Source organism: Sesamum indicum, linkage group LG3 (genome assembly GCF_000512975.1).
Source record: "Sesamum indicum cultivar Zhongzhi No. 13 linkage group LG3, S_indicum_v1.0, whole genome shotgun sequence".
In the NCBI taxonomy this organism is placed as follows: domain Eukaryota; kingdom Viridiplantae; phylum Streptophyta; class Magnoliopsida; order Lamiales; family Pedaliaceae; genus Sesamum; species Sesamum indicum.
Genome location: NC_026147.1, coordinates 24,810,423 through 24,821,601, shown reverse-complemented (window position 1 = coordinate 24,821,601; position 11,179 = coordinate 24,810,423). Strand labels below are relative to the sequence as shown.

Sequence of the window (11,179 nt, the reverse complement as noted above, 5' to 3'; positions counted from 1 at the left end):
TAGTCATGCAGATGAATTTATTCCCCATTCTTGGCAATTAAAGAAATCCAAGATTTGTATTCTCTTGTCGAGTACCCAAATCAATTGGATGGGGAGAGATAAAGAAATGGGATTCGAGAGAGAGAGAGAGAAATAGGTGGTGAAGGTGGTGGTTTTAATATTGTAATTTATTAGACCGAAAAAAATGAAAATGTAAGGGAAACTGTGTGGGAAGAAACCAAACCACGGGAAACCAGCTCAACTCAACAACAAATGTAAGCAAGCAATTTAATGCAACTTTGTTCAACGTTTCTTTGTGTCTGGTTGCAGAGCAGTGAGTGAGTCGTTCCCAGTTAATAATGTCTGTTTTTCTCAAATTGACGGACTCGAATCTCTTCTTTTCTTTCTCACCCGTCTCTTTCTTGTTTCTGTATTTTCAGACTATGTTGTGTGTGGGTTATATGGTGATGAGGACTTGGTACGAAATCCCGCACATAAATTGGAAATCTGCTGCATTAAAGCGTTGAAAATAATTGAATTATGGGGGGCTGGGCCGTTAGTCAAAAGCAAAAAAAAAGAGTAATTTATTTCTTCATGGTCTCAAATGACTCTGAACAGTAGTAGCCTCAGCCTGTAGTGTACCCCTCCTACCTATAAACAAACACAAATTTAATTATTAATTGACAACAATCATGTAGTAAAAGGCCGGGACCATGAATCTCAACTCTCAACTTTGAGCCAGCCACAGACAATAAATAGCATCATCCTCATCTTAAATTCTATTACCTCTGAAATTAGAATACTTTGTCCTATTTCAAATTCAAAATTATACATATCCGTTTCAAATCCTAATAATATGTAACTGTTAATGATTAAAATAAAGAAAATTTCTGAGTTGATTTATCAGTTTTGAAAAGTCAAAAATTACAGCTGCAACTGCGAGTTAAGTTCAAATGTTTGAATCCAATCCCTCACTTTGTAATTTGTATGAGGATGATGATCAAACTTCAAAGAGTATGCTTCAGATTCTGAAATCATTTTTTTTTAAGCAAATCAAAATACTAAGCACTTTCACCTCACTTGTCCAAATTATAAAGATTGTTCAAAGGTCAAAACTAAGTTCAAAGTCTTACATTCACACTGCCGTCTACAAATAGACATACTTTAATAAACTGAGGAGTAAATTAGGCTTCTTCAATCAGTTGCTCATTCTTTGTTAGGAGAAGTAGGTTTCCATCTCAATCAGCTGCTCATTCTTTCTTGGAAGGAGTAAGTTTTCATTTCAATTGGGCTCTTCAATCAGCTGCTCATTCCTTTTTGGGAGGAGTAGATTTCCATCTCAATGGGCTTCTTCAATCTTCTTTCTTGGGAGGAGTAGGTTTCCATCTCAATTGGGCTTCTTCAATTAGCTGCTCTTCTTTCTTGGGAGGAGTAGGTTTCCATCTCAATGGGCTTCTTCAATCTTCTTTTTTGGGAGGAGTAGGTTTCCATCTCAATTGTACTTTTTCAATCAGCTGTTCATTCTTTCTTGGGAGGAGTAGGTTTCCATCTCAATGGGCTTTTTCAATCTTCTTTCTTGGGAGGAGTAGGTTTCCATCTCAATTGGGCTTTCTTCAATCAGCTGCTCAATCTTTCTTGGGGGCTTCTTCAATCAGCTGCTCATTTTTTCTTGGGAGGAATAGGTTTCCATCTCAATTGGGCTTCTTCAATCAACTGCTCTTTCTTTCTTTATAAGTCCTGAAATGTGATTTTCATTTTTAGTATCGAATAAGGAGAAAATTGCATGCTAACCGGACTTAACTGAAATGCAAGATCTGGATCTAGTCCTTGGTGGGAAGACTGAAAAAGGTTAGTAGGGGAATAAGCCTACAACTCAGTAAGCAAATAACCGACACTACCTATATATGTACATTAAATGTAGTCCAAGTAAAACAGAATGAGCAATGTACGTAAAATATAATCAATTTAGTTTCAACACAAGTAAATTTTATCTGATACACGGTCAACTCATACAAAACAACCAATTAAACTCATCTTTCCTAGTCTGCTTACAAGAAGGTGATATAATATTTTTCTCCATCAACTCAACCTCAACATTCATTACATAAGTGAATTCTCTTGACACACCACACAGGCTCATCAATTACATTTCGCGTCATAACTCTTTCAATTCACATCATAGCCTTTTCATATCACATCATAAATTTTTTCATTTTACCACATAGGCTATTCAACAACATCAAGGGGTGTTGACATCACGGTTATATTTAATTTTCATCACTCCTTTATTTCCACATATCACCGTTTTCGTAAGCAACTAGTAACATAAAACCACATATCGACCTATGTTCATTTCCAGGCACCAACAACACATCACTCAACAATAGAATATTTCAATACATTTTTCCGTTTCACGTTTACAGTGCAATCATTCAAATTATATTATCCACCACTCAAATCCAGATAAATCAGTTTCAGCACGCATCACAAACTTATATGAAAGTAATACCACAAAAAAAGAAAACATAAATAGATAATACTAATTATTTACTTATACCGATCTTACAACACTTTAATTAGCATATAGACAATTGTTAAGTCCTTTACTTTATCCCTAAATCCTATAATGAGTTATAATGTAAATAATTAATATATTGAGAATATCTTAATTTCTAAATAAAATATTAAATATAATTCATACAATTACCAACAATCTTTTAATATCTCATTTCTATCGAAATATAAATCTTCATTCTGTTATTTTCTAACTAACTAAAACTTTTTAAACTTCCTATGTATATATTTAATTTTTCAACCAATTTATAAAAATTCATTTAACCAAACCCCTTATATCTTTATAACTATCGTTCTTAATAATATCTCAAAATTGAATTATTACGAGAATCTCACATTTTCTTTTAATAAATATAATATTTCTCAAATAATATTTTCTAATACTTTAAATATGATTTCTGAATATTTTTATAAATTTTTTCATCAATTTCTCGCTATTATAAAATTTAATTAAACACCAGTACGCATAATTACACATTTGGTCAATAAATCCGATGAAATTGAGTAAACTAATTATAATAATGAATAAATCTAGCAAATCTAGTCATTTAATTAACCAACTATAATATTCTTATATCAAATATGATATTTAATTAGATACTAATTTAAATAGCCAAACTCATAAAATATTTTGATTAACCTCTAAGTTGGATATATTTAATAAATGGACTCATCAAATAATATAATTATATAAATTACACTTCCGGACCTGTTAATCCACCCTCAGTGTGTGAAAATGTGTGTGTGACTTGAATTGTATGATATACATATATATATATATATATTCCTTTTAATAACTTTTGATAATTTATAATTTGACCCCCTTCTTTTTAAATTATATAATTTAATTTTATAAAATTATATTTTAATCCTGAGGACTTTTATTCTCTTCATATTTTAACTCATCGTTTAATTATCAACTAAAGAAATTAGTCCAACCATTATATATTATGATTAGATGAGGAGTAGAAATATAAAAGTCTTAAGCATGTAGTATTTTGTTTTTGGTGGTAATTAATAATGGAATTGTGGTTTGAATGTATGGTTTTTAGTGTAGTGGGTGACTAGTTTGAGGAGTAAAGCAAAGTCCTTGAGAAATATATAGTCTTACCCTTCAAGTGTGGGCATAGGAAGAAAGTGTAAGAGCTTCATGTCCTTTCAAGCCAAGCCACATAATCCCTTCCATTTATCCATACTTATATATTAATACGTATCCCAATCTCAACATTTATCCAAAATCATGAACAACTTACTAATATTTCTTGTTTTGCTTCTGGTTCCCCTTAGAAGTGCAGGCAAAGGTTTTGCTGACATTCTTGAGGACTTACAAGTACAAGAAGGTGATGAATTTGAGCTCTTAGACTGGCCATCTTGGGAAAGTGCGCGTGGGAACAAGGTTCTTGTAAATGTGGATGCATTTGGTGCTGTTGGAGATGGGGTGTCTGATGATACTCAGGTCATACAAATTCTCCTACTTCTTTCATAAATCTAACGTATCCATTGCTAGCTGCTTTCAAAATCTTATACAATTTCAGGCCTTTGTCAATGCATGGAAACAAGCTTGTTCCATCCCAAAATCAGTTCTCTTGGTTCCCCAAGGGCGTCGTTATTTAGTCAATGCGACAAGATTTAAAGGCCCTTGTGCAGACAAGTTGGTAATCCAGGTAATGCTAATTCTTCACGTCTTCTCTCGCTGCCATAAAGATTGAATACAACACATCAACTCTTTATTTATATATCCAAATCCATTCATCAAATCATAAATTAATGTTATGTCTATGCAGATTGAAGGGACTATTGTAGCGCCTGATGAGCCAAAAGATTGGGATCCCAAGAGCATGCGGAGTTGGCTTAGTTTTTACAATTTAACAAAGGCCCTTTTCCAAGGGAATGGTGTTATCGATGGCTCAGGCCAGAAATGGTGGGCAGCATCTTGCAAGAAGAACAAATCCAATGTAAACTTTACTTTGCATAACATCATTGTTTCATAGTTTCAACAAGAAATTACCCTTTGGTTGCTAACCACTACTACTTTTGCCTTGTGCCTTCTCCCTCAGCCGTGCAAAGGAGCCCCATCGGTGAGCTTAATTCTTCTCTCTGCTAGTCTACATTTATCATCATGTAATTATATATATTTATAATTAGAAAATATGTGATATAAGCAGGCGGTAACCATAGATTCGAGCTCAGCTGTAAGAGTGAAAGGCCTCACATTTCAAAACAGCCAACAGATGAACTTTGTCATTGCCCGGTCCAATTCAGTTCGTGTGATGGATGTTAAAGTCTCAGCACCAGAGGACAGTCCCAATACTGATGGGATCCATATCACTGATTCGACAAATGTTGTTCTTCAGAACTGCAAAATTGGAACAGGTTTTTCCAACCAGTACCCTCTTTTTCATATTTGAAATTTTCCTGGACGAGGATTCTGACACAAGGAAATTGAGTTATCAAAACTCCAAACTCATTGCAATTTTGTTCTGAGTTCCCAGGTTGAAGAGGTTTTCCCTAGAGTTTGATATAACGCTTAAACATGATGATTTCGTTTCTGGATTTTAGGTGATGACTGCATCTCAATTGTTAATGGTAGCTCTAGTATCAAGATGAAGAACATCTACTGTGGACCAGGCCATGGAATCAGGTATAATATATGAATCGTTCACGTACATTTTTCTATAATGAGATAATCATGTCCTGGACCTGAAATTCAGCATTTAAGCAAAACCATACTGCAGCAATGGGGGGGGGGGGGGGTTTAAGCAAAACCATACTGCAGCAAGGGGGGGGGGGGGTGATTACTGAAGTTGAAAATTTTTGTTGTAAAAAAGAAAGCAGAAACAGTTTGCGCACTTGGTTTCTTGCATTGCTCATTTCATGGTTTTAATGCAACAGCATAGGTAGCCTTGGAAAGGACAACTCCACCGGCATAGTTGAGAAGGTTGTACTGGATAAAGCATTCCTTAGAGGTACTACCAATGGCCTCAGAATCAAGACTTGGCAGGTAAACATGAAATTCCACATGAATCTCTAGTAAGTTTAGCGGGGATGCAACATGGAAAAGGAAAATAACATTGGTTGGACTTACCCATGCATCATCACTGGCTTTGCAGGGAGGATCTGGCTATGTGAGGGCAGTACGCTATCAAGACGTAAGGATGGATGATGTCTCCAACCCAATTATCATAGACCAATTCTATTGTGATTCCCCAAAAACTTGTCAAAATCAGGTATACATAATATACCACCAAACCATTTCTTCACCTCTTAAATAATGCTTTAATCCATGCGTACAACTATGTTTGCTTTGAGATACATTGTTGTTTACACCAATCAATAATGTGAAGCTTGTTCTTTTACTGGAATATCTTAGACTTCAGCTGTGGAAATAAGCCAGATCATGTACCGGAACATAACTGGGACTTCAAAAAGCGAAAAGGCCATGAAATTTGCATGCAGTGACACTGTGCCCTGTACCCACATAATTCTCAACAATATCAACTTACAGAGGAGTGATGGCACTGTGGAGACGTTCTGCAACTCTGCTGTGGGCATCGGTTATGGTTATGTTCAACCTTCAGCAGAGTGTCTATCATCTTCTGACAAGGATATAATTATCATACAGAAAAAAGAAGAAGAAATTGCTCAAAGTAGCACGGAACATCTCATCCACACAGAGCTCTGAACTGAGCCAGCCTCTCCTTATAAGGTTACTTGTGTATTAGCAGTAGATTAGTATGAGATGATATTGCTTTTTGGAGCCCATACTAATATTCTGGTCTGAGTGATTATAGCATATAGTTATTTAAAAGGATATGTCATATAGTTTCCATACTAAAGAAGGGACAAAACATACATATTGTGAAGAACTTGAAAGAATTTCATGTAATATCTCTTTATAAAAAGAGTTGGTGCAGTGGTATGAGATTGATTGATTTTAATAGGATTCTTATTTTTCCAAAAGTAGTGAGGTATTCTACGGTCAATATTAAGAACCTCCATGTGGAGAAAGGGGAACAGCAAGCATATGAATACACTGATCAGATTATCCAGGAACCCAATTGTCAAAGCAAAGTGCCAATACTCAAAACACTGCAAATGCAAAGTGATGACTCATGACAAAATAATTTCCGTTGGGGTTGGGCTAAGTACATATAAAGGGACACACACATGAGAGTGGAGCATCTCTCCATAATCCTAACATACAATTCCCTGCAATCAACACAAATTTCATCCCTTCCATTCAATACTACTTTCATCCATTTCAACACATGAGAGATAGGCCCATCAATTTTCATTTTCATTAATTCTACTTCCATGTCACTTCAAATTCCAAATACCACTTTTACATCTTTATTGTAAAGTAATCTTCTTGTTTCCAGTGCGTCTTTTCAATCTGTTTCGTTTTCTGATTATTGGCCATCATACCTCAATTTTAGACTATCATACTCTATTTTATATATCTTATTCACTCGCAATATATATATATATATATAATATTTTTTTAAATAAAATAATGAATATAATTTTTATACATATAATGTGTATATTAATTGAAATATAAACATATAATAAATTTTACAATACAAAATTCAATCTACTAAGAAAAAGTGATGGAAAAAAGAACCATTTTTTAGTTAAAGGAGCACCCTATAAAATCTTTAAGAAAAGGGTTCTTGTTGTTGGGTCGGGGCCAACCAAAATTAGTAGTCCTCGTCACCTTACACATCAATCAATCCTCAGCCTCAGCTTCAACCTCAGCCTCAATCTCTCCTTCCAACTCATAGATATATTTCATGCGGGTATTTTGGTGCACCTTCTACTTCTGGTTCGCCTCCTCCCTCCTTGTGCTGTTTTCAGTTGCTCCGCCGAAGATGGGTTGGAGTTCTTCAGCCCCTGTTTTCTCAGCGCCACCAATTTATAAGCCCCAGCACAAACACAAACACCTCCCACCCGCCCCTCCTCCTATGCTTCAATTCCCTGTAAGTCTTTTTACTTGTTTCATTTCCGTTCTTTTGTCCAAAATTGAAAACCCACCTTCGCAACTTAATTTTACTTCTTTGTTAATCCTGAAATTGGATAAAACATAAAATGTAGCAAGAATGTTGTAGATGACAAATTCAGATGGCTGCAAAGCAGCACAAATATTTTCATGCTACGGAAACTGCTTACAGTGGAAATTCAGCTGTGGTGCAGAAAAGCAATTTGGACAGATGGAATATGCAAAGGCAGTGGTCTTCTGCAGTGTGCAAAAGCAACAAGTTGAGAGTACGTTGCAGAGAAGTGAAGGTAGAGGAGAGCACAAGCGTCCACGATGATGAAGCCTGTGAATTAGTGAATGGGACAGAACTGACCATTGGAGACAATGCAGATGGTATCCGGGCTTATCTGTTCACTGCAGTTAAGAACAACAATGCAACTGGGATATTGCTATTGTCGGATATTTTTGGTTTTGAAGACTCGGCCACCAGAGATTTTGCCTATCGCGTTGCTTGCACTGGATACAAGTAAGCTAGTATCTTTAACCTAAACATATAAGCAATGCAGGTGTAACTAAAATCGAACCCAAACTATTCCCAAGTTTCTACAATCTAGCATAAAAAGGTGAACCTTACTTTCCTTTTTCTCCTCAACTGATACTGGGGCGTATACTGTTTTAAGTTTTATGTTCAACTGTAACGACTATATTTCTTTACAGTAAACAGCTAAGTTAATGCACTGCCCGTACGGTAGTTACAGAGGAGACTGATCATTGCATTTATGCATTCTCTGGTTCCTATTGATGGCAATGCAGCGTTCTTGTCCCTGACTTGTTTAATGGGGATCCCTGGACGAAAGACAGACCTAATTCTTTGCTTCAACAGTGGATCACTAAGCATCAACCAGAACGCATAGCAAAAACTATATTTGCATCTGCAAATTGGATGGTAAATGAATTGGCAGCTGTAGGCATCTCCAGGAAGGTTGGGATCATTGGATTTTGCTATGGAGGTGGTCGGGTCATAGACATTCTAGCACAAGATCAGGGTGACTATTTTGGATGTGGAGTCTCCTTCTATGGTACAAGGATTGACTCTTCTGTTGCTAGCCACATAAAGGTACCTCTGCTACTAATCACAGGCGATGACGATGGACTTTGCCCCGTTAGTGTTTTGGAAGACATAACAAAGAGGAATAAGCAATCTAAAATGGTGGTATTCCAGGGCCGGGGTCATAGCTTTGCTCATAGGCCCCAGACTCCAGAAGAAGATAAAGATGCAGAAGAAGCATTTACGATGATGAGAAATTGGCTCTATAATAACTTGCTTGCGAAAACTTGAGATTGTTTTGTCATTAAAAGCCGTACTTTCATGTATCAAGTAGTTATATAACAAAATACTCTGTAAGAGGCTGCCTCTTAACTCTCCTTTTGATTAGAATAAAAACTTCATAATCAGACAGGCAGACACACTATAAGCTTTTCTACCAGTTAATTGACCTGGACCAAATAAGCACAGTAAAGATAGTGGTCAAAAACTCGAGCATGCAAAAATTCCATAACTGTCTTGCATGTTGACTCAGAAACCATACAAAAGTTGAAAAACATCCCAGAAAAAAATATCTCATGCTCTCATCAAAACCATATGAAAGATTCACAATCTGCCAGCAAAACTTAGGTGTTTATACCAAATGGAATTTGATTCCCGTACAACCTCCTTTGTCAGGTTTAAGGCACAAGGCAAATTAAGTAACAAAGCCAAATCTAACAATTCAAAAACTCCTTTTTTTTATCTAAAACATCAATTCATGAGGTTTCATTCCATCCTTGAGTGTGAACCTTGCACCCAAATAGGCCTTCAGGTCTGCAACAGCCTCAATAGCCTTCAATAAAGGTGCATCAACAGCCTTCTGATCATCTTTCTTCTCTGTCGGGAGTGCATTTTTGTCCTACATATTTAACCAAGCCATTAGAATCAATCTAAAAGTAATATAAGATGGCTATTCATACAAAACTAACCTGTTTCTCTGCCTCGAAGAATTCACTCTCCCCCTTCTTCTTTTTCTTCTCGACCTGCTTGGCGAAGTACTTATCATCAAACTTCTCCACATTCACACCAGAAATGTCAACCTTTGTTGATGTTCCAATAACATAGGCCTGGTTGACACGTCTTAGGGGAACACCATTGATCTTGTACGGACCTGTAGCAGCAGTAAAACAAGAACTAAATAAGCAAATTCGAAAAACTAGCTGGAAGAGTACTCAAATACAGATCAAAAGTTGAAACAAGATCATGAAAAATTTCAATGTAGTCCCATTTCAACAGAATAGTTCCCCTTTTCAAGATACGTACAAAGTAGACCACCTAAAACTATGGCACAACAGGATGCTCACGTTGAATACATGCCTTAACTGCACACAGTTATAAAACAATTTTAATTAAGCTATGCCAAGAGGTGCCCAGCAACTAGCAGCATTGCCAATAACTCAACACTTGTATAACAAGAAAAATGTTAATAACAGTCTGTCATATTGACTATCCTATGATGTTTTCTTTCCCCTCATGGCCAATAAAGGGATAAGAAATTAGATGTTCACAAGACAAAGTGGCAACCAAAGAAATAGGATGCCTCAAACACATCATTGCCAAAGGGACTCTTTCTTTGATGAATAACAATAACTTGGGTAATAGAACAATTCTGTGCATATTTTCACAAAAAAATGAATGAGTAGAGAGGAGATACCGGCATTAAAGAAGTAATGAAACAACAGAAAAGTTCAACAGCTCATCATTGCTAACAAGATAATTTAATTGAATGGGACATGTTAATATCCCACCAAAGGTGCTGAGTAATCCTTCAATTCAGTTTCAAATTAATGTTGAATACTAACTGAAGGCATCAAACAAAAAAAATTCAAATAATTGTTAATTTGTAATTGCAATATAATTGCAGCTAATTCAATCATCACAGGTAAATCACAGCCTTTTGAACTTTCAAAAGATTCAAAGAATGACATAGCAACTTTCAGAAATTGAAAACAAAAAAAAAATATCACCAGTGACAAGAAGCAATCCAGATGACAGCTGCTTCAAGAAAACAACTCTCTTCCCCTTAAACCTCCCTGCCAATAGTATTAAGACTGTTCCTGGGATAATGCTGGCCCTATAAACAAAATCCCAAAACAAAACAAAAAAAAGAAATATATCAACAAACACAAAAGAGAGGCTAGGCTTGGCCTTGGGCTGATGGAAAAGAAAGAAAATCATATAACCTGAGCTTGGTAGGCTTGGGCTTCCGCTTGTTGGAGAGCGGCTTCTTGATGTCATCAGCCGGATAAAACTTGGGCGGCTTCTCTACCACCGGGGTGGCGGCGGGAGCCTTGTCGTGATGGGGAAATTTTCCGCCGTTTTTGGCCTTGATAGCCCAAAGGCCGCGCTTGTGGTACATCTTTGAACGGGAGATTTTTCGAACTCCGGGAATAAGCTCCGGATTACGGGTAACTCTCGCCGACTTGGGCGCCATTTTCAGTGGTATGGCTGTATGCTCTGTGTGTCTGTTCTTGTATGACAGAGCAGGCAACGGGAAAATGGGAACTCAACCCTAGGAAGAATATATACAGAAATGAGTTAAACCTAATTAAGCCCACTTC

General features: G+C 36.4%; 4 protein-coding genes across 5 annotated transcripts in view; 2 read left to right on the top strand and 2 right to left on the bottom strand.

Moving 5' to 3' along the window:
* LOC105159560 (putative methylesterase 14, chloroplastic) overlaps positions 1 to 467 on the bottom strand; it is a gene marked incomplete in the record, with an annotated part of 2,530 nt that extends 2,063 nt beyond the window's left edge. The window contains 1 exon segment of the mRNA XM_011076665.2: positions 1 to 467. Coding sequence (XP_011074967.1) covers positions 1 to 28 — 28 coding nt within the window.
* Positions 3,769 to 6,491, top strand: LOC105159617 (probable polygalacturonase At1g80170). Its single transcript, XM_011076731.2, has 9 exons — positions 3,769 to 4,009; positions 4,089 to 4,217; positions 4,338 to 4,508; positions 4,611 to 4,631; positions 4,719 to 4,926; positions 5,113 to 5,194; positions 5,446 to 5,554; positions 5,664 to 5,780; positions 5,924 to 6,491. The coding sequence occupies exons 1-9, from the start codon at positions 3,794 to 3,796 to the stop codon at positions 6,233 to 6,235; spliced, it is 1,365 nt and encodes a 454-aa protein (XP_011075033.1). The 5' UTR covers positions 3,769 to 3,793; the 3' UTR covers positions 6,236 to 6,491.
* Positions 7,213 to 9,280, top strand: LOC105159559 (carboxymethylenebutenolidase homolog). 2 transcript variants are annotated; one of them, XM_011076664.2, is made up of 3 exons: positions 7,213 to 7,532; positions 7,747 to 8,057; positions 8,345 to 9,280. In XM_011076664.2, the coding sequence occupies exons 1-3, from the start codon at positions 7,347 to 7,349 to the stop codon at positions 8,868 to 8,870; spliced, it is 1,023 nt and encodes a 340-aa protein (XP_011074966.1). In that variant the 5' UTR covers positions 7,213 to 7,346; the 3' UTR covers positions 8,871 to 9,280. The 2 variants fall into 2 exon arrangements, with proteins under 2 accessions (XP_011074966.1, XP_020548284.1); XM_020692625.1 differs by having other exon boundaries at positions 7,736 to 8,057.
* LOC105159558 (60S ribosomal protein L6-like) lies at positions 9,191 to 11,126 on the bottom strand. The gene is made up of 4 exons (XM_011076663.2): positions 10,802 to 11,126; positions 10,586 to 10,692; positions 9,548 to 9,729; positions 9,191 to 9,477 (listed from the first exon to the last, which is right to left on the bottom strand). The coding sequence occupies exons 1-4, from the start codon at positions 11,050 to 11,052 to the stop codon at positions 9,322 to 9,324; spliced, it is 696 nt and encodes a 231-aa protein (XP_011074965.1). The 5' UTR covers positions 11,053 to 11,126; the 3' UTR covers positions 9,191 to 9,321.

Bases quoted from the DNA above. Each gene is read 5' to 3' on its own strand.
- LOC105159617 (XM_011076731.2), top strand. From the start codon at position 3,794: ATGAACAACTTACTAATATTTCTTGTTTTGCTTCTGGTTCCCCTTAGA. The intron at 4,632-4,718 runs GTGAGCTTAATT...TGATATAAGCAG, and splicing joins CGTGCAAAGGAGCCCCATCG to GCGGTAACCATAGATTCGAG. The intron at 5,781-5,923 runs GTATACATAATA...GGAATATCTTAG, and splicing joins CAAAAACTTGTCAAAATCAG to ACTTCAGCTGTGGAAATAAG.
- LOC105159559 (XM_011076664.2), top strand. From the start codon at position 7,347: ATGCGGGTATTTTGGTGCACCTTCTACTTCTGGTTCGCCTCCTCCCTC. The intron at 7,533-7,746 runs GTAAGTCTTTTT...GCTGTGGTGCAG, and splicing joins CTCCTATGCTTCAATTCCCT to AAAAGCAATTTGGACAGATG. The intron at 8,058-8,344 runs GTAAGCTAGTAT...ATGGCAATGCAG, and splicing joins GTTGCTTGCACTGGATACAA to CGTTCTTGTCCCTGACTTGT.
- LOC105159558 (XM_011076663.2), bottom strand. From the start codon at position 11,052: ATGGCGCCCAAGTCGGCGAGAGTTACCCGTAATCCGGAGCTTATTCCC. The intron at 10,693-10,801 runs GTTATATGATTT...TTTTGTTTATAG, and splicing joins CCCAAGCCTACCAAGCTCAG to GGCCAGCATTATCCCAGGAA. The intron at 9,730-10,585 runs GTGATATTTTTT...CTGCTGCTACAG, and splicing joins TGGATTGCTTCTTGTCACTG to GTCCGTACAAGATCAATGGT.